Source organism: Phocoena phocoena, chromosome 15 (assembly GCF_963924675.1).
Source record: "Phocoena phocoena chromosome 15, mPhoPho1.1, whole genome shotgun sequence".
Classification (NCBI taxonomy): Eukaryota; Metazoa; Chordata; class Mammalia; order Artiodactyla; family Phocoenidae; genus Phocoena; species Phocoena phocoena.
The window spans coordinates 75534460-75556586 of NC_089233.1; the positions used below are offsets into that span (position 1 = coordinate 75534460).

General features: G+C 41.5%; 1 protein-coding gene and 1 non-coding gene across 5 annotated transcripts in view; both read left to right on the forward strand.

Annotated features, from left to right (window-relative positions):
- ARFGEF2 (ADP ribosylation factor guanine nucleotide exchange factor 2) overlaps positions 1-22127 on the forward strand; it is a 100021-nt gene that overhangs the window by 73786 nt on the left and 4108 nt on the right. For all 4 annotated transcript variants that reach the window (XM_065892493.1, XM_065892491.1, XM_065892492.1 and 1 more), the window contains 12 exons: positions 159-331; positions 2551-2711; positions 4947-5077; positions 5227-5356; positions 8445-8580; positions 9434-9572; positions 9681-9735; positions 11142-11256; positions 14150-14280; positions 18080-18248; positions 19864-20002; positions 21872-21989. In XM_065892493.1, the coding sequence (XP_065748565.1) occupies positions 159-331; positions 2551-2711; positions 4947-5077; positions 5227-5356; positions 8445-8580; positions 9434-9572; positions 9681-9735; positions 11142-11256; positions 14150-14280; positions 18080-18248; positions 19864-20002; positions 21872-21989 (1597 nt within the window). The remainder of the gene's footprint in view (positions 1-158; positions 332-2550; positions 2712-4946; positions 5078-5226; positions 5357-8444; positions 8581-9433; positions 9573-9680; positions 9736-11141; positions 11257-14149; positions 14281-18079; positions 18249-19863; positions 20003-21871; positions 21990-22127) is intronic.
- TRNAR-UCU (transfer RNA arginine (anticodon UCU)) lies at positions 19096-19168 on the forward strand. Its single transcript has one exon. It is a non-coding gene; the product is annotated as a tRNA-Arg (tRNA).

A 22127-nucleotide genomic window follows, 5' to 3' on the forward strand; every position in this document is an offset into this window, starting at 1 on the left:
TTCTTTTTGTTGCCTCTAATTTTTTTTAATGAATGTAGATTATGACATGCTTTAAAAAATGTTTTTTTAAAGTGCTGCTTCTAAACAATGAGCTGTATTCATTTATCTTCCCACCGTCCAAAGTACAGATGACATGGGCTGCCCCATTCTTTCCTCAGGTCTCCAACCATCCGGGACATGGTGATCCGCTGCATCACCCAGATGGTGAACTCCCAGGCGGCCAACATCCGCTCAGGCTGGAAGAACATCTTCGCCGTGTTCCACCAGGCCGCCTCAGATCACGACGGGAACATCGTGGAGCTGGCCTTCCAGACCACAGGCCACATCGTCAGTAAGTGTCTCTGTTCCCTCCTGACTAATGTCCCACATGCAAGTCTAGAAGGGTGATCATTTCTTTCCCATCTGTTTTACTCCCAAGAGTGGCTTGCTTGTTTAGCTACACTGTGATGTGCTAACGTGCCTGGTGGTGTGCTGGGCTCTTGACATGTGCTCAACAACCCTAGGAAGGAAACACAGTCGACCCTCATTATTTGCAGGTTGCACATTTGTGAGTTCACCTACTTGCTAAAGTTTATATGTAATCCCCAAACCAACATTCCTGGCCCTTTTGTGGTCATTTGCTGACATGTGCATGCAGAGCAGCAAAACGCTTGTCACCCAAGGCACACATTCCCAGCTGAGGTTGAACAAGGCCTTCGTGTTTCAGGTCTCTTACTGTAAATAAACAGGTAGCCTTTCTGTGGTAAAAACTTACTGCCACGTTTTTGGCATCTTTGTCTTAGTTAAACTTTGCCATTTAAACCAGTCCATAGCCCAGTGCTGAAGTGCTGGCCGGTGTTCCTAAGGGAGACTGTGGTGTACTTTATGGAGAAAAATAACATGTTTTAGGTTAGCTCCGTTCAGGCATGAGTTATAGAGCTGTTGGCCATGAGTGTAATGTTAATGAATCAACAAAATATATTAAATAAGTTAAACAGAAACACACGTAAAACAAGGTTGTGTGTTAATAGGTTGATGAAAGTATTGTAACCAGAGCCTTGCAGGAACCTAACCCCTTTTTCCCCTAGGAGATGGTTCAGTATTTGCTAATTCATTGTTCACAGCGACTTTGTAGAGCACAGGTACCATGAGTAACAAGAACTGACTACAGTCATCCCTTCATATCTGTGAGAGACTGGTTCCAGGACACACCTCGGGTACCAAAATCCACAGATGCTCAAGTCCCTAAGATGAAATGGATATAATCTACACACATCCTCCTGTATACTTTAAATCACGTCTAGATTACTCATAAACACAACGTAAGGCTATGTAAATAGTTGCCGGTGCACAGCAAATTCAAGCTTTGCTTTTTGGAACTTGCTGCAGTTTTTTTTTCCCGAATATTTTCGATCTGGGGTTGGTTGAACCCACTGATGTGGATACCATTATTTCCCCCTATTTTACTGAAGAGGAAAACAGGCACAGAAAAGTAAAGTAGGACGACTTGTCTGAGGTCATGCAGCTGGGAGGTGGTGGAAGATTGACACCTGGCAGTCCAGCCCGGAGCTGGTGCAGTGTCCCTCCACTGTGCACTGACCACAGGTCCCTGGTCCTGCCTGTCATCACGTCACAAGATGTTTACTTGTCTTGGTTTTTGTGGAAATTGTAAAGCAGTGGGTCAGCTTTGATTTTTTGAGGTCGTTTGACTTTTTGTAAACTTCTCGCCCCTCGTATTCTTCTCTTAGGTGGTGTTTGTAGGGTTTTGAAAACCTTCCGTTTCTGAATTGCCTGTCACCTTTAGCTCACTGACTTTCTTTATCTCACTTTGTCTTCATAAGGCTCCAGTGAGGTAGCATGAAGTGTGGTCTTAGGGTAGAGACAGCTGGGGAATTAAGGGACATGCTCAGAATCCCAGAACTGGGGCCAGAGCTTTGCTCAGTGCTTAGCTTCTGTCAGGCAGACCCTCTGGGCCAACCTCACACACACATCCACGTTTATATCTTATATGGTTATGCAAGCTCCATCCTAAAACGGACACCTTGGCATCCTGGTGAAACTTGGTTTTCTCTTGGCTGTCCTCTCACTTCCTTAGGGCCGCTTCTCAGAAAGGACCTCTTCACAGAGTCCCCCTTCCCTCACCACCAGCCTTTTCTATCTTCTGTCCCCTTACTCAGCACTTACCCCAGCTGAGATGATTTTACATACCTACAGATTTAGGTGATTATTGCCCATTGGAGCAAAGGCAGGAAATTTGGTTACCTCTGTGTGCCCAGGGCCCACAACCACGCTTTGCATGTAGTCAGCACTCAACAAATGTTTGTTGAATCAGTGACTGTTTAGGCCTTTACATCATTGCGTGAGCTCAGGAACCAGTGTAGTTTAGCCCAAGCTGTACTCAATGCATTCATTCCTGAATAATTTAATAGGAAACCCTGTCTTCCAGAGACACTGACATGCTTTCCTTAGATTTTCACAAAAGTAATCATCTCTGGTATATGTATGTGTGTGTGTGTTTAATCCCCATTTCTGAAACCCGGGCTTATAAAAAATGTGCCTTTGTTTCCCCAGCAACCATTTTCCAGCATCATTTCCCTGCAGCCATCGATTCCTTTCAGGATGCTGTGAAGTGCTTATCAGAGTTTGCCTGCAATGCTGCTTTCCCGGACACTAGCATGGAAGCCATCCGGCTCATCCGCTTCTGTGGGAAATATGTCTCTGAGAGGCCACGGGTACGGTTTTCCTCTCTTCACTCATTTGGCCTGTGAGGGGGGAAAGGAGTTGTAGGCAAAAACCCCTTGCTCCTGGCAAAGACCTTTCCAGCTACTCTTTTAGAAACGCATGTTTCCCCTAAACTAGATGTTTATTTCAGAATGCTGCCATTACAGGGGTTATACCTTTTATGTTATTTTGTACGTATGAAGTTACTTTATTCACACTGAACTTTTATATGGTATTCTACAGATTGTTTTAGTAGATGATAATAGTAGTTTAGCTATGAATTTTGGCAAAGCTGAAGAAGCAAGACATTTCTATTTGAAAGAAAACAAACCTCTCTTTTAAGAAATGACATTATACCACTGTGATGTGGTTGAGAAATCACGTTTAAAGATGACCTTTTGGGCTTCCCTGGTGGCGCAGTGGTTGAGAGTCCGCCTGCCGATGCAGGGGACATGGGTTCGTGCCCCGGTCCGGGAAGATCCCACATGCCGCGGAGCAGCTGGGCCCGTGAGCCATGGCCGCTGAGCCTGCACGTCCGGAGCCTGTGCTCTGAAACGGGAGAGGGCGCAACAGTGAGAGGCCTGTGTACCACAAAAAAAAAGAAAAAAAAAAAAAGATGACCTTTTGTTTACTTCCAAAAATGTTTAGTGTTTTTCTGTTACGTCTCACCTTTCTGAAGAGGCCTGCTTGGGACTTCCCTGGCGGTCCAGTGGTTGACACTTCACCTTCTAGTACAGGGTGTGCAGGTTCAGTCCCTGGTCGGGGAGCTAAGATCCCACATGCCTCGCGGTCAAAAATCCAAAACATAAAACGGAAGCAATATTGTGACAAATGCAATAAAGACTTTAAAAATGGTCCACATCAAAAAAAAAAAAAAAACCTTTAAAAAATAGAGTCCTGTTTGGTTCAGCTGACTGTCTCAAAACACTGAAATTGGGTGGAAATGAATACAACTAAACTGATGGCCTGTATAGATCTCTTCTTAAGCATTCTTTACAGAAGTGTAAACCCCTCAGATGATAATGTCTGGTCCCTACAATGGTTCATTAAGATGTGATGATAATGAGAGCTGCTGTTGATTGAGTACTCACTACATGTCAGGCAACATTCTAGGCATTTTGTGTGTGTAGATTTGTTTAATCCCACATCAGGCCTACGAGATGGGTAATTATATCCCCGTTGTACAGGGGAGTTAACCAAAGCAGAGAGAGAAATTGCCTAATGTTAAATAACCAGGGTAGGTTAAAGAAATTCCGTTACCACAGACAATACTACTTCAAGAGTGGTTAAGGAACAGAGGGCTCAAGATCCCAGAGATAGGGCAGAAAGTAGGGCTTCCTACTTAGCTAGATTGCCAGCTCCCAGCTGCATGACCTTGGGCGGCTTACTTAATCTCTTAGTGCCTCAGTTAACTCATCTGTATAATGGGACCATTATTTCTTCCTGCTTCATGGAATTGTTGTGAGAATTGTTAATCCATGTAATGCACCGTCACAGTCCCTGACCCATAGCAAGCATTTAGTAAATAGTAGCTGCTGCCACTATTATTTTTTTTTGGCTGCACTGGGTCTTCTATGCCGCGCACGGGCTTTCTCTAGTTGCAGTGAGCGGGGTGGGGGGGGCTACTCTTCGTTGAGGTGCGCGGGCCTCTCATTGCTGTGGCCCCTCTCGTTCCCGAGCACAGGCTCTAGGCACACGGGCCTCAGCGATCGTGGCACGCGGGCTCCAGGCGCGCAGGCTCAGTAGTCGTGGCACACGGGCTTAGCCGCTCCGCGGCATGTGGGATCTTCCCGGACCGGCGCACGAACCCGTGTCTCCTGCATCGGCAGGCGGACTCTCAACCACTGCGCCACCAGGGAAGCCCCCACTATTATTTTAAGTAATACGTGTTACACTAACTTTCCAGAAAGACCTAAGATATTGAATCATCCTGGACACTTTGCTATCACCATTTGACCTTTATTGCTTTTCTTAATGTACCACCTCCTGCCCCCAGGACTCTTGTGGTCAGCCCCACTCAACTTATTCTAAAGCCCACTAAGTTCCAAAGGTTCATAGGGGGAAAACTGCTCATGTGCCCTTGGAACGGGCTTGTCTCTGTCTCCTCAGGATTGCCCATCAGACCCTTGCTGAATGGGTATTTTCAGGAGAGGAAAATGTGCAGGGCTTTAATCTTCGTGTAGTTCTGTTTCAGTCCCTTCCTTTCACTTGCTTAGTCTGTCTCTGAGAGGTGATTCTCACTGTAGGTGCTGCAAGAATACACAAGCGACGACATGAACGTGGCTACTGGCGACAGAGTCTGGGTCCGAGGCTGGTTCCCCATCCTCTTCGAGCTCTCCTGCATCATTAACAGATGCAAGCTAGATGTACGGACAAGGTAACCGTGACCTAGGGTGGTGCCCCTTCCTTCCGTCACGGAATGAGCCTCCAGCCCCTGCTCCCCCGGCCCCAGGCTCTCCCACTGTCTTCTCTGCTGTCCTCTTACCCCACCCGTTCCCTCTTCCATGCTGGCTTTCTTTCCTCCAGAGGGCTCACGGTCATGTTCGAGATCATGAAGAGCTATGGCCATACCTTTGAAAAGCACTGGTGGCAGGACCTGTTCAGAATCGTGTTCAGGATTTTTGACAATATGAAACTCCCCGAGCAGCAGTCGGAGGTGGGTGATGACTAAAGCACTGCCCTGGGGAGATGGGAGAAGAGCCCCTCCGGCCTTTGTCTGCGTCTGGTGTTGCATCGTCATCCACGGCACACGGAAGTCTTAAATACTGAGCCATTTCGGGTCTGTTTTGAAAATGGAAACATCCTTCCTGGCCTTCTTCTACCAGTATCGAGTAGTGCTAAGAAACTCTCCCCATCTGGGGAAGAGTGAGGGGAAATAAGTCACCACCATCTGCCTACTTGGCCCTCAGGCGTTGGACACGCAGGCACCCCACTGGTCCTCTTACTTACTTGCTTCATGTCGACTTCTGAACAGTTGGTAAAATGTGGAACATCTCTTGTCCCTTTAAAAATCCATTAAAAGGATTTTTAATGAGGTTACAGCTGGCAAATATTAGGCCTTTTTTTTAAAGAATGTTTGATACATCTGGGAGTCTTTGTTATTTCTCCCCTAGGGACAAGGGGGTCAGGAAAGGATGTTCTATCCCAAGATTTTTAGATGGGAATGCAACATTTTTACATTCTTTTAGGAACAATGTTTCCTCCCTCCCCCTGGTATAAAAGTACCATATGCTTAATAAAGAATATTAGGAATATACAGAAAATTCATAATTTTACCATTCCGAAATTAGACTTAATGCTATGGCAAACTTCCCTCAGTCTTCTACATGGTTCAGATGTGGTTGAGGTTATAGTATACGTACAGTTTTCTAATCTTACTTTAAAGTAAAGTTTTCTTTCTTATAAAACAGGAAAACAAAGAAAAAAATTTAAACACCCACAGTTTCAGTCTTCCACTGGTATCCACTGTTACCCCGTCAGATAGTTCTTGTGTGTTTGTATATCTCATACCTTTTTTCTTTTGACAAAAATGGAATCCCACCTCACATACTTTTTAACTTAATACATAAGTATTTTTTCCACAGCTGTAACTTTTCTTCTACAATGTTTTTAAGGACTGCAAAACATTCCTAGTTGTGGATGTTCCATAGTCCATGGAAAATTCTTTGCCGTTTTTCTGTCTTTAAATGGCACTAAAATGAATATTTTTTCCAGCTACATTTGTACTTATTTCTTTATTTGTTTAGGGCAAGTGGCTGACTGTCAGATTTGGGGCATACATGTTACTGAGGCTTTTGATACATACTTCTGAGTTGACCAAATACATATGTAGTCGTTTACACTGCTGTCAGCAATGCAGGAGAGTTCGTGTTACTCCACACCCACTCCAGCTCTTCATATTTTAGTTTATTTAATCATCAACTTGATAGACCAAGAGTAAAACATTTAAAAGTTTTTTAACTGCTAGCGAGGTTCTGTTTTCCTTCATGTCACTGATCATCACATTTCTTCTTTCACAAATTGCCTTTTCATATCCTTAGCCCATCTATTGACTTACTCTCTTTTTTCCTATTGATTTATGAGTTTTTTAGTATAAAAATAATATAGCATATCCTTACATAAATTGCAGATGATTTTGCCCACTTGGTTTTCTTTTTTGTTTTGGAAAATTTTAGCTTTTAAGTAACACAATCTATTAGTTTTTTACTTTATAGTTTCCACTTTAGAAATCATGCTTAGCAACCTTTCCCTTTTCCTTAATTTATAAATATCTCTATATATTTCCTTTGGTAATTTCATGACATTTTTATTTTTTTTTATTTTCAGCTTTCTGAGATATAATTGGCATAAAGCACTGTATAAGTTTGAGGGATACAGCAAAATGGCTCAATTGACACGTATTGTGAAATGATTACCACAGTCAGTTGAGTTAACATCCATTATCATGTAGATAGAAAGGAAAAGAGAAAAAAACTTCTTTTTCCTTGTGATAAGAATGTTTAGGATCTACTCTCCTAGCAACTCTCAGGTATACCATCCGGCAGTGTTAACTATAGTCATCATGTTATACATTACATCCCCAGGACTTATTTATCTTATTACTGGAAGTTGGACCTTTTAACCCCCTTCATCCAGTTCCCCATCCCCATCCCGAACCACAAATCTGATCTCTTTTTCTGAGTTTGGTTTTGGGTGTTTTTTATTTTTTGTTCTTTGGGTTTTGGGGGTTATTTTTAGATTCCACATATAAGTGAGATCATACAGTCTTTGTCTTTGACTTATCTCACTTAGTGTAATGCCCTCACGTTCCATCCATGTTATTGCAAATGGCAGGACTTTCTTTTTTATGGCTGAATAGTATTCCATTATGTGTGTGTGTGTGTGTGTATATATATATATATATCACATTTTCTATATCCGTTCATCTGTTGATGGACACTTAGGTTGTTGCCATGTCTCAGCTATTGTAAATAATGATGCTGCAAACAGGGGGTTGCATATATTTCTTCAACATAGTGTTTTTGTTTCCTTTAGGCATATACCCAGAAGTAGAATTTGCTGGATCATATGGTAGTTCTATTTTTAATTTTTTGAGGGACCTCCATATTGTTTTCCACAGTGGCTACACCAAATTACATTCCCACCAACAGTGCACAAGGGTTCCCTTTTCTCCACATTCTCCCCAGCATTTGTTATCTCTTGTCTTTTTGATGATGACCATTCTAATAGGCATGAGGTGATATCTCATTGTGGTTTTGATTTGTATTTCTCTGATAATTAATGATTTTGAGCACCTTGTCTGTTGGCCATTTGTATGTCTTCTGTGGAAAAATGTCTATCTAACATCATTTTTAGTATTTAAATTTTTGGTGTAAGGTGTGAATATATAGCATAATAAAAATTTTTTGCAAGTATCACTGAATGACTTAATATTCTGTCATATGGATGTACTCAGTTTAATTGCCACATTACTGAGCATTAGTTTATGTCTGTGTTTACAGTATATAAATACCAGTGTTGGTAAACATCTTTATTCATAAACCTTCAGCCACAGATCTTTGATTATTTCTTCAGGGTCCATTACTGGAAGTAATGTTATCGCATCAGTGGATGTGAACATTTTAAGACAGTTGCTACCTAGTGCTGAATTGCTTTTCAGAACATTTTGCCAATAATATGTGAGAATGCCCATCTCACCGCAGGGAGAGTGGCTTTTAAACATTATCTTTTAATTGTTTTTCCAGAAATCTGAGTGGATGACAACAACTTGCAATCATGCACTTTATGCGATTTGTGATGTATTTACCCAGTTCTATGAAGCTCTGAATGAAGTTCTTCTCTCTGATGTATTTGCCCAGTTGCAGTGGTGTGTAAAACAAGGTACTCTTTTTGTGGTTAGGCATCATTTTTCTTGACATAGTCCTTAACGAGAGATTAATTTTTTCAGTATATAAAAGCATGGATGTAATGCCAAGGAGTGCAATGTATAATTTAATTGGTGAAAATGTGTATTTTTAAAATTTAATTAGAAAATAAAAACAGTCTCTCCACCAAGTCAGTTTATAAAGCATTTCTTTTAAGGTGGGATATAGTAAATTTTAAATCTCAAAAGATGTACCTTTGTATATTACTATTCTTTCTACTTTTGTGTATGTTTGAAATTTTCTAAAATAAAATGTTTTTTAACTGTACTGTGAGACTCAAGATCAACAGCTTCATCAATGGACGTTTTTGGTTTTGAGTACTTACGTGTTTATTTTAGTATGTATTACGAAAAATACCCACGTAGCACATTAGACCTGGATCCCATAGATAAATTTGGCTTAGGACAAGGTTTAATTTAGCTAAGTTTTTCGAAGAGTGCTCAGTTTTCAAGTAACTGATAAAACAGTTGATAAACAGCAAAAATTGGAAACGTAATGTTTGAGTGACTAAGTTTTCAGAAACACCGGTCTAATATTTTCTGTCTTACTTTACCATTTCTCGAACAAGGAGCCAGTTAGTTAAGTAGCAAAATGTTGACCTTTTTCCATCCCTAGCAATATAGCATGATAACTAATTCTGCCTCTTTATAGCCTACTTAAAATTTTACCGTCCGTACCAATGCTTCATTAATTAGAAGCCAACCAGCCCAAACAGTTGCATTGTCTCTACCTCACGATAGGAAGTATCAGCAATCAGGTTGGAATCAAAACAGCATTTGCAGTTTAATGATAGATGTTTTATTTTGCAGATAATGAGCAATTGGCTCGATCAGGTACAAATTGCTTAGAAAACTTAGTAATATCCAATGGAGAGAAATTCAGTTCTGACGTCTGGGACAAAACATGTAATTGTATGTTGGATATTTTCAAAACAACCATCCCACATGTGTAAGTGTTAATGTGATTACTGCTGTTTATTTCTACTTTCAGTGGTTATTTTAAAGCTCCAGGTTGCCCTTCACATTGATTGATTTCCTTCTCTTGCATTCTCTTTAGTTTGCTGACGTGGAGACCTGTAGGAATGGAGGAAGATCCATCAGAAAAACATTTGGTAGGATTTTTTTTTCAGTTGTCTTTTCTCTGATCACATATTATAGTAAAAAATTAAGCAGCCCAAAGGGTTTGTGCTTTTCTGATGGGAAGTGAGTAGAAAAGGTTATAAGAGCTAAACACTATGTATGTTCATTAAAATATTTTTTAGAAAGTACAGAAAAGTATTAAGGAAATAAGTCACTTCACTCAATAAAAACCACAAAACACTTCTAGTTTTCTTATTTATGTGACTGAGCACACACAACCCACATGCTTGCAATTTGGGCTCACTTTGTACATAATGTGTTACTTAACACCACTGTGGGCATTTTTCTATGTTCCTGTTTTTGGGGGGCTCTCTGCGTGACATGTGGGAGCTTAGTTCCCTGACCAGGGTTTGAACCCACGCCCACTGCATTGGAAGTGTGGCATCTTTACCACTGGACCCCCAGAGAAGTCCCTCCATATTCTTAAATATTCTCTGAGAACAGCTTCTTCAGTGGCTGCACATTATTGTAATTTATTTAACGAATTTTCCCTTGTTGGACACTTTCGTCAGTTCTGGTGTTTCACTGTTACAAAGATTGCTTTGGTGTCATTATCCTTATTTATTGCCCTCCTACGTAAGGAGCACTTGCCTCTCCACCAATGAAATAGTAGTGTTTTTTTTGTTTTTTGTGGTACGCGGGCCTCTCACTGTTTTGGCCTCTCCCGTTGCGGAGCACAGGCTCTGGACGCGAACGCTCAGCGGCCATGGCTCACGGGCCCAGCCACTCCGTGGCATGTGGGATCTTCCCGGACCGGGGCACGAACCCGTGTCCCCTGCATTGGCAGGCGGACTCTCAACCACTGCGCCACCAGGGAAGCCCGAAATAGTAGTTTTTATTTTTTTGTGTAAGGCCCCATAAAAGAGTTCTAATTCAAGTGTCACTTTAAAATACTTTGGTTTACAAGGGGGTTTGTCTAATTAGCTTCTATTTCCAAGTACCTATAAAGCCATTAGATTTTAAAAGGCATTTGGGATGTAGCAACTTAAAAATGAAGCACATTATATAAACATTCTCTGCTTTTTAACTTTCTACTGTCAACTTAAAAAAAAAAAAAAAAAAAGCCTAGCTACCGTGCTCGTTTATTTTTGAACTTGAGCTCATTAAAAATTTGTCACACTCATCATGAACTCATAGTATGTAGAGAAATGCCGTCTAAGTTGGAATCAGAAAATGTGAAATTTTAAAGGGAGGGAGAAGTAATTGAAATTTGTAATCTTTCCCATGTAGCCTCTGAGAAGTGCTACTTCTATACTTCAAGCTGAGCAAGACACAGATTCAAGTCAGGCCAGCAGTGTTAAAACAGGCTCATCTCTGCCCAGGTACTGAATTGTGGACCGAGAAATGAATGTTGTGTTTCTCTCCGGTTTACTTCTAGGATGTGGATCTGGACCGCCAGTCTTTAAGCAGCATAGATAAAAATGCCTCTGAGAGAGGCCAGAGCCAACTCTCTAACCCGACCGATGACAGCTGGAAAGCTAGACCATATGCAAGTAAGACCACTTTCTTTATTGTTTTTGTATTTATTTATTTATTTATTTATTTATTTTAAATAGGTAACATGTTTACATGATTCAAATATTCAGAAGGTGCAGAAAGGTAAACAGGATATAAGCCTTTCTTCACCCCTGGGCCTCAGTCTGCCTGTCCCTTTCTTCATGGCAGCCAATGTCACCAGTTTCTTATATACCTTTCTAGAGACATTTTGCTCATATGCAAGCAAATGCATATTCACATACACAAGCATACAATATGTATCTATGTTTATATATGAATTCTCCACTCCTTTTATACAAATTATAGAATACTGTGCATTATTCTTTTTTCACTTAATATAGCTTATAGATCATTCAAAATCAGTACCTGAAGTGCTTTCACACTCTTTTGTACAATTGTGTACATTGCCCCAGGTTGTAGATGTGCTATTATTTGCTTAATTCGGTTCCTACCTGGACATTTCTGTTATTCCCAGTCTTTTTCTGTTATAAACAGTACTGCATTGAATCACCTAATACATGTGTTATTTGTGAGTTTATCTGTGTGGTAAATTCCCAGAAAAAAAGATTGCTAGGTTAAAAGAGAAAGTGCATTTGCTATTTTGATAGATAATTCCACACTGCTGCCTATTAAGGTTGTACCTATTTACGTGATCTCTGGGAATGCATAGGTGATATTTGGTATCTTTTGAGGAGTTTTAATTTGCAGTTTTCTAATTATGAGTGAAATTGAGCAGTTTTTCATGTGTTTAAGAACAATTTCTATGAGCTATCCATAATCTTTGTTCATTTTGTATTGATTGTTGTCTTTTATTGGTTTGGGTGGGGGGGCTCTTCATGTCTTAGATATCCCTTTTCTGGATATGAGTTTCAAATTACTTTTACTAATTTCTCTCTTAATGTTGCTTATGGTGTGTTTCCCCGTCTGTCATTTAAACAAATAGGTTTCACAGTTGCTCTCAGCCAGGCACAGCACTGTGTGTCCCATGTGTGTGCCCTCACGTGATCCTTATGCTTGCCCTTTGAGGCGGTACTGTTTTACATTTGAGTGAACTGGGCCTTAGATGACACGACTTGCCAATATGTAGTAGAGTCGGGATTCAGACCCTTTTGGCTGACTGAGAAATTGGAACTTCTCAGGTATTGTAGTCCGGTCTTCTTAAAGTTGTGGTCCCCATTATTTTTCTTCATAGCAGTTTCAGCCTCTTCTCAACATGCCAGTTTGTAGGTGTTCACACTGACATTAAACTTCTGAAGCAGCACATTAGACAAAGCCCCGTGTGGTCACTGTTATCTTTTGAAGGCACAAAAAATATGGAATCCATTCAGGAGGTGCCATGTTGGAGACTGACGGGCTACTCCTCTGTGTCTGCAGCATAGCCAGTGTCTCTCCAGTGTCGAGGGAGAGAAGCTGTTTCCTCATCAGCCCCAGATAAAGGGGTTGGCTTGTGTGGGAGGGGCAAGTGGACATTTCTTTAAATGGAGCCACTGAGTGCAGCAAGATGTTTATGCTCTAAGAGATGCCTGGGGCTTGAGACCCCTGCCATTCCTCCAAGGAACAGTGCTTTGTTTCTCCCAGGCTCCCATCTCAGCCTCCCTTCTGGGCATGAGCTCAGTGAATAGAGCAGCAGGCAGAATCTCTTACACCACTTGTATTGTTTTTTTTCTTTTTGGTCCAAGATGGTGTCATTGAATTGGCATATGTTAAATGTAAATCTGTTGCAATTCCACTGTATACTTTCTCAGTTAAAACTAATTCTGGGGACTTCCTGGTGGTCCAATGGTTAAGACTCTAACTTTCCACTGCAGGGGCCATGGGTTCAGCCCCTGGTCGGGGAACTAAGATCTCACATGCCCTACGGTGTGGCCAAAAAAAAAAACAAACTAATTCTGCATGGAGAATTTTTATATGCATATATATAATTTCACAGTCGCTTTCAAAAGCTTGAAGATGACCCAACTCCTTGTTTTTATTTAATGTTTATTTAATAGTTTCAACATTCTGATTCTTTAACAAGTTGAAAAGGAAGCTCTACTTTTACTGTAGTCAAATCAGCCAACTTTGTAAGTGGCAGACATGGGCTATCCCTGAGCCCAGGGATTGAGAAGATGAGACATTAGTCAGAGTCTAATCAGTAGGCAGAAACCACACTGATAATTTGAACAGAGAAAATTCTACATAAAGAATTGTTAAGAAAAAAAAAAGAAAATTAAAAAAAATAAATTTTAAAAAATTAAAAAAAAAAAAAAGAATTGTTAACTAGTCAAAGAGGGCTAGCCACTGAAAGAAGTAAGAGAAAACTGAGGGGTATGGAAGCGGAAAATGTGGGAAGCGGCTACTACCTCCGGGGCGGACAGAAAGTGATCCAGGAACTAAGAGCTTAAATAAGCTGCACCCTCCTCCCCTCCCCCCAACCCCGCCCCTCAAGACTGATTCGGCTCCCGGCTACCGCAGGAACCTGTAGCCTCCTGTGGATAGAACACAGTCCAGAGCTGGTCTGTAGGAGTGACCCTTCAGGCAGCAGAAAAACGTGCCAGAGGACATGGGACCTGCATCGCTGACTCCCTCCCTGTCTTCAGGTCTTTGCTCAGGGAGCTCATTTTCAGAGAGAACCTTTCCTGACCAGCTTGTTTAAACTTGCATCCCCACCTTGACACCATCCCTACCATATCCCCATCCCTGCCTGATGTCCTCATTGTTTAACGTACTACATCTTAACTTAAGTAGCTTGTTTACTGTCTGTCTCTGCCATGGGAGCAGGGATTTTTGTCCAGCTTATTCACTGTTTATGCCACAGCATCAAGAACCATGCCTGGCACATAGTCAGAGCTCAGTGAATTCAGTACTGGCTGAATCATTATTAGGGTTAATCTTTATCATCTAATATAGATCAGAAACTGTTTGCCAGCCTCCTCATCAAGTGCGTGGTCCAGTTGGAATTGATACAGACCATTGACAACATCGTGTTCTACCCTGCAACGAGCAAAAAGGAAGATGCAGAGCACATGGTTGCTGCCCAGGTGAGAGTGGCCTGAAGGAGGGCATCTGAGGGGAGGTTGTTCAGAGCAGTGGTGTGCTGGAGCCTGGTGAGACTGGCTTGCAAGAGCCCAGCATGCTCATCCCTCCCAGGCCCACATCCAGTGACGGGTACTAGCAACTTAAAATTGGCCACGATGGGAGTATTTACACCACTGAAATCACCGAACGCTAAAAATCAGGCATTTTCTCCCCCCACCCTCACGGAGAGCCAGTTTACTGGCATACTACCACTCAGACTCCACCCCCCACCTTGGTGTTTCAAAAAAAAATGTGTTATTAATCACAGGGACTATTCCTTATAATTAATATACAGTAACCATGAATCACTGAGAGGGAAAATATGTGGATAAAGGTACCAATTTTTCCTTCAGGAAGTGCACTTTTTTGTTTTCTGTGTGCAACCTTTTATATATACGGTTTGCTTGGAAACAGTATTTGGTGTCCAGAAGTTGGACAGTAACTTTACACCATGGGTTGCAAACTTAAGTGCTTCAGGGGCTGGGAGATGCTGTGAGTGCGGGCGGCAGGCTGGGTGGGACAATGGGAACCACCGAGCTTGAGGCCCGCCAGAGCCCAGCCACCTCCAGCTCCAGGGGCAAGTTGCTGTCAGGTGGGTCAAGCTGGGATGGTCTTCCAGTTTTTCAAGAGGAGTCAGAAATCAAGATTTTTCTCATATAGGGCATCTTCTGTTAATTAAATACTATAATTATTGGTCAACAAAATACATCTGTTGGCCAGATCCAGCACAAAGGCTGTCCTTTTATGGGTTTTGGTTTTATTTTTTAAGTATACAACTCAGTGGCTTTAATATATTCACAGAGTTGTGCAAATATCCCCACTGTCTAATTCCAGAATTTTTTTTAACATCTTTATTAGAGTATAATTGCTTTACATTGTTGTGTTAGTTGCTGCTGTATAACAAAATGAATCAGCTGTACGTATACGTATATACGTATATCCCCATATCCCCTCCCTCTTGCGTCTCCCTCCCACCCTCCGTATCCCACCCCTCTAGGTGGTCAGAAAGCACTGAGCTGATCTCCCTTTGCTATGCGGCTGATTCCCACTAGCTATCTGTTTTACATTTGGTAGTGTATATATGTCCATGCCACTCTCTCACTTCGTCTCAGCTTACCCTTCCCGCTCCCCATGTCCTCAAGTCCATTCTCTATGTCTGCACCAGAATATTTTTACCACTGCAAAAGGGAACGCCCTAACCATCAGTGTCACTCCCCACTCCCTCCTTGCCCCAGCCCTAGCAACCATTAATCTATTTTCTGTCTCTATGGACTTGTCTGATTCCGATATTTCATATTACTGGAATCATATAATATGTGAGCTTTTGTGCCTGACCTCTTAGCTTAATGTTTTCCAGGTTCATCCGTATTGTGGCATGTATCAGTACTTCATTTTTATATATGGCTGAATAATATTCCATTGTATGGCTGTACCACATTTTGTTTATCCATTCATCAGTTGATGGACATTTAGGTTGTGTCCATTGTCTGGCTATTATGAATAACGCTGCAGTGAACATTTTTATACAAATTTTAATGTGCACATAAGTTTTTAATTCTCTTGAGTATATACCTAGGAGTGGAATTGCTGGGTCATATGGTAACTCAGTGTTTACCTTTTTTGAGGAATTGCCAGACTGTTTTCCAGAGCAGCTAGACTATTTTATGTTCCCATCAGCAATGTATGAAGGTTCCAGTTTCTTCACATCCTCACCAATGGTTGTTATTGTCTTTTTTTTTTTAATTATAACCATCCCAGTGTGTGTGAAGTAATATCTCTTTGTGGTTTTGATTCCCATTTCCCTAATGACTAATGATGTAGAGCATCTTTTGTGCTTGTTGGCCATTTGTATATCTTTGGAGAAATGTCTATTCAAATCCTTTGCCCAGTTTTAAGTTGGGTTATTTATCTTTCTATCATTGAATTGTAAGAGTTTTGTTTTTTGTTTTTTGGTTTTTTTTGTGGTACGCGGGCCTCTCACTGCTGTGGCCTCTCCCGTTGCGGAGCACAGGCTCCGGACGCGCAGGCTCAGCGGCCATGGCTCATGGGCCCAGCCGCCCTGTGGCATGTAGGATCCTCCTGGACCAGGGCACAAACCCGCGTCCCCTGCATCGGCAGGCGGACTCAACCACTGCGCCACCAGGGAAGCCCAAGAGTTTTTATATATTCTAGTTATTAGTCTCTTATCAGATAGATATATGATTTGACCTATTTTCTCCCATTTTCTACATTGTCTTTTCAATTTCTTGATGGTGTCCTTTGAAGCACAAAAGTTTTTAATGTTGATAAAGTCCAAGTTACTATTTTTTCTTTAGTTACTTGTACTTTTAAAGTTATTTCTAAGAAAGCATTGCCTAATTCAAGGTCACAGAGATTTAGGCCTACATTTTCTTTTAAGAGTTTCATAATTTTAGCTCTTATATTTAGGTCTTTGATCCATTTTTGAGTTTATTTATGTATATGATGGGAGATAGGGGGTCTGCCTTCATTCTTTTGCATGTAGATGTTTAATTATCCCAGCACCATTTGATGTAAAGACTGTTTTTCCCCCACTGAATTGTTCTGATAGCCATGTTGGAAATCTCTTGACCATAAATATGAGGATTTATTTCTGGATTCTCAGTACTGTTCCACTGATATATATGTCTCTCTCTATGCCAGTACCACACTGTCTTGATTACTGTAGTTTTGTAGTAAGTTTTGAAATAGGGAAGTATGAGTCTTCCAACTTTGTGCTTCTTTTTTCAAGACTGTTTTGGCTATTCCATGTCATTTACATCTCCATATGAATTTTAGGATCAGCTTGTCAATTCCTGCAAAGATGTCAGATGGAATTTTGATAAGGCTTACATTGAATTTATAGATCAATTTAGGGAGTATTGCAAACTCTGCCCTTTTGTAACCTCTGGCTTCTAGGGAGGGTTGTGGTCTATTCCTAGAGGGCTCAACAAATTTAAAATCCTTAATTATGGGGGCTTCCCTGGTGGCGCAGTGGTTGAGAGTCCGCCTGCCGATGCAGGGGACACGGGTTCGTGCCCCGGTCCAGGAGGATCCCACACGCCGCAGAGCGGCTGGGCCCGTGAGCCATGGCTGCTGAGCCTGCGTGTCCGAAACCTGTCTTCCGCAACGGGAGAGGCCACAGCAGTGAGAGGCCCGTGTACCACAAAAAAAAAAAAAAATCCTTAATTATGTCTAATAATCCCTAATTATTTTAGGCAACATGTTCAATAAAAATTTCTAGCATTCCATACCTATTTCTATGGTTTTTCCCTTCACATTTGAAAACACAGTTGTCAATCTTATTAAAGTTCATTAATCACCTGATGAGGCTAAAGATGCCACTTGGGCTTTGCTTAACAATTTCTTTCTTTCAGTGAGTATGTTTTGAGACTCACACCTTCTATCACGTGCACTACAGTTTGATTTTCTCATTTTCCAATTTCTTTATAAAATAAAAAGAGGACAGTGCAATCCTGTAGTGAAATAATTGGAGAAGTACACACTCCTGTTCATGCAATGAAGGCAGTACTGACAAAACTGAAACTCTGGCCAGCGAAGCCTGCCGTCATGCAAGAGCTCGGCATATTCTTTCACCAGCCAGTGAGCAGAGTCTAAATGGAAAACATTTCCGGGTATTGAGGAATGAAGTGTACCTTACAGAGAGGAGGACTTCTGGAGAGTTATGATGATCTCTGTCTGATACCACAGTGTGCAAAACCGTTCCATCTTCTTTACTTAGCTCTCTTATCCTCCCCTCTGTAGCAAGACACGCTGGATGCAGATATCCATATAGAGACAGAGGACCAGGGCATGTATAAGTGCATGTCTTCCCAGCACCTCTTCAAGCTCTTAGACTGCTTGCAGGAATCCCATTCATTCTCAAAGGCCTTCAACTCCAATTACGAGCAACGGACTGTCCTATGGCGAGCAGGTAAGGGAGGAAGCACGGCAGATGGGACAGGTGGTCACACTGGTCACTGTCCTAAAACATTAAAGCCTTTGGAAAATTCCTGGCATGGTACACACAGCTGGAATAACTTACCAGATATTTCATGCTTGAGGGAGAGAGAAGGGACATTTCATCCTAGTACCAGGAATATTGTCTGGCACACGGGAGACTCTCAGTAAGTATTTGATGGAAAAATGAATTGGGAGAGTTTAATTGATCTAGCAAGGGCAAGAAATTTTACATTAGGTTAAGATTGTACAGTTAGGGACTTCCCTGGTGGTCCAGTGGCTAAGCCTCCGCACTCCCAATGCAGGGGGCCCGGGTTCAATCCCTGGTTGGGCAACTAGATCCCACATGCATGCTGCAGCTAAGAGTCTGCATGCCACAACTAAGAAGCCCGCATGCCACAACTAAAAGATTCCACGTGCCTCAACTAAGACCCGGCGCAGCCTAAATAAATGTATGTAAAGTTAAGTATGATGATATAAAAAGTGTGGTCATCTAGGAGCAACAAAAGCATTCATACATTTTTTTGAGGCTTTTAGGGGTTTTCTCTCCCACCTGTACAAATAAATATATAAGTCCTGGAAGTGAGTGATATGTGTGTGCGTGTAGACACACATGTATGTGCAGGGGTGATGGTAGGAGTCTCATTTTGTGAACTGTGTACAAAAGTGATACTTTATATAATTCTTGTATTGTTACCAATTACTTGAATTTTCCTCCCAAATGCCTGTTTTAATCCGTAATTTTTAAATGTCATTTTTCTCTATAGCTTTAAACGAGGTATTTTATGTCTTTGCCTATAATAAGATTTTGCTTAGGGACATCCCTGGTGGCCCAGTGGTTAGGGCTCTGCGCTTCTGCTGCAGGGGGCACAGGCTCGATTCCTGGTCGGGGAACTAAGATCCCACATGCTGCGTGGCAGGGCCAAAAAAAAAAAAGAAGATTTTGCTTATAAGAGTGGTTTACACATCTCTGTGGCAGATTGGTATTGCTTTGTTTAAGAAAACTGTTCTTCAGGGATGAGATACAGAGGAAAGAATACTTATGGAAGATTGTTCTGGCTGATGTGTGTGGGATGGATTGGCAGGGGGAGAAGAGATGACAGAGACACACTGAGGAGCTATTTCAGGAGCTGCTGTGCAGTTTTCATCGAGGGCAGTGGTCCTTTTTTCAAATGATAAAATGCTCTAATGGAGGGTCTAATTTGGAAGGCTAGAAAAATAAAATAATTATCATGTTGGTTCTCAAAACAGAAACAAGACATGTTCTTATATGTGGTTTGTGAAAAAAATCTAGCAAGTCAGAGACATTCTAGAATTCTTAAAAGCTGCTACACTTGAGAAGATGAAATGAATGGCTTCACCAGCCAGTGAGCAGGGTCTAAATGGAGAACAGCTCAGGGTGTTGAGCGAAGTGTATCTTGTGGGGAGGATGAGATGTCAGGGCTGCCTCGTCTGGTATCACAGTTGAGCCGTATTAAAAATGTGAGATCTTTCCGTATTTCCTAAAGTAACTCAATTAGTTTCCGACGTGATTTCTCAGCATTACCCTGGAAGTGTGCACTATTTATACGACTATATCTGATCTCCAGGTTTTAAGGGCAAGTCTAAACCCAACCTTCTAAAACAAGAAACCAGCAGCCTGGCCTGTTGTTTGAGGATCCTGTTTCGAATGTATGTCGATGAGAACCGCAGGGATTCCTGGGAAGAAATACAGCAGCGACTTTTAACGTAAGAAGAATGATTTCTGATTAAATTTCTTACCTGTAATACACAGATGCTTCATAACAATACTGTGATTTGAAAGAGTAGGAGAAAAATACCTATATGCTGACACCCTCACCAACTGTTTTCCTTCTTGTTTTTTCATCCTATCTGGTTCTTCTATTTCACTTTTCTTAATGCCCTGAAGAGGGCAGGGCCTCATTTCTTCCATTCAACGTTATTTAAAGCACAGAAACATAGGCAGGGAAAAGTGCTCTGAGCTCAGAGTCATCCAGCCTGGATTGAAGTCCTGACTGGGTCCTCTTTAGAGCACTGTCAGCTCTAACATCCCACTATTCCTTCTTCCCAAGAGGAACATGTAAGAATCGTGTGGGTACCAGGATGTACTTACTTTGTGTGGAAATGCAGCAGTGGGCCAGCAGTGGATGGCGTTGAGAGAGCCCCCTGCAAAGAACTAGATCTTTGCCACCCAGTTTCTTGGGCAACTGTGAGCAAGATGCTGTGTCTAAGCCCCCTTTTGCTCCTTTAAGATTTGAAAACATTAACATGCAGTGCTGGCAAACACGAGATAAAGACACTCACTCTCCAATTTCTGGAAATCAGGGGGCATTATATATATATCAAGAGCCTTAAAGGGTTCAGTCTCTTTCTTTGACTCAGTAATCCACTGTTAGGGAATCAGGATTCCCACACAGAACATTCATTGCAGGCTTACTTATAAAGAGAAAACACTTAAAGCAGCTCAGCTGTGGAATGGATAACTACATTGTGGTATATCCTATGATAGAATATTATGCAGCCTTTAAAAATGAAGTTTTGGGGAGTTGCCTGGTGGCCTAGTGGTTAGGATTCCGGGCTTTCACTGCCGTGGCCCAGGTTCAATCCCTGATCAGGGAACTGAGATCCCACAAGCTGCACAGCGTGGCCCCCAAAATATAAAACTTTTTTTTAAATGAAGTTTTTAAAAAATAATTTTCCTTGATGTGGGAACATGCTCATAATACAAGTTTCACCACAAAAAAGCAGGATGTAAAACCATATATACTTGTGGTTTTTCAGTAATGTTTTTTAAAAATCACAGACAAAAAACTGGAATATTTCCTATTCTAGAATATTGTTATGTGTCTCTTAGGATGACGGAATTATGGGAATTTTTTTCTCCTATAATTTTTGCACTTTTCAGTCATCTTGCAATGAGAATATATGACAAGTCATAAACTGAAAAATGAATTAATTAAAGAGGACATCAGCAGCTCATTTCAATTTACATCAAGCCCAAAAGAGAACTACCTATATAGTCTCATAAAGTTTCTCTAAAGGAGATACATAAATGTTTTTAACACAACATGTTTTTAAAATAGCCGTTGTGTGCGATGTGGGAAAAGAAAGACAGTTCATGGTTAACTGTGGGTAACAGGCTCTTGTGCTGATTGTGCTGCAAACCCTGATTGAGCCACGTGCCAGGCCTGCGCTGGACTAACGTTTAATGTACTTGCTTCGTTTCATCTTCACAGCAGCCCCTTGAGTTTGGTACAGTTATTTATTCCCATTTTACAGCTGAGCAAACTGAGGCTCAGGGATTTGTTCAAGATGGCACAGCCAGAGCAGGTGCTCACTAAATACTCACTGCAAGAATAAAGAGTGCTTGGGAATTCCCTGACGGTCCAATGGTTAAGACTCCATGCTTCCAGCAGGGGCCATGGGATCAGTCCCTGGTTGGGGAACTAAGATCCCACATGCTGCACAGCGCAGCCAAAAGATTTTTTAAAAATAAATGAATAATAAAAGAATAAAGAGTTCTTCACTCCAGTGAAATGTGAGATGTTCCTCTTTTATTTGACATCGCCCCCCGCAACCCCCCTCTGATTCTTCTAGTGTGTGCAGCGAGGCGCTGGCCTATTTCATCACGGTGAACTCTGAAAGCCATCGGGAGGCGTGGACAAGTCTCCTGTTGTTACTTCTAACAAAAACCCTCAAAATAAATGATGAAAAGGTATAAACAAGTAATGTCTCCACAGGGATTTGGGTTGGCTTTTCATTGAGACTTTGAAGTAACTACTTTGCTCATTCGTCCAAGGATGGTTACATAACTAGCACCATTCTAGATGCATCGGAGAGAAGTTAATTAATT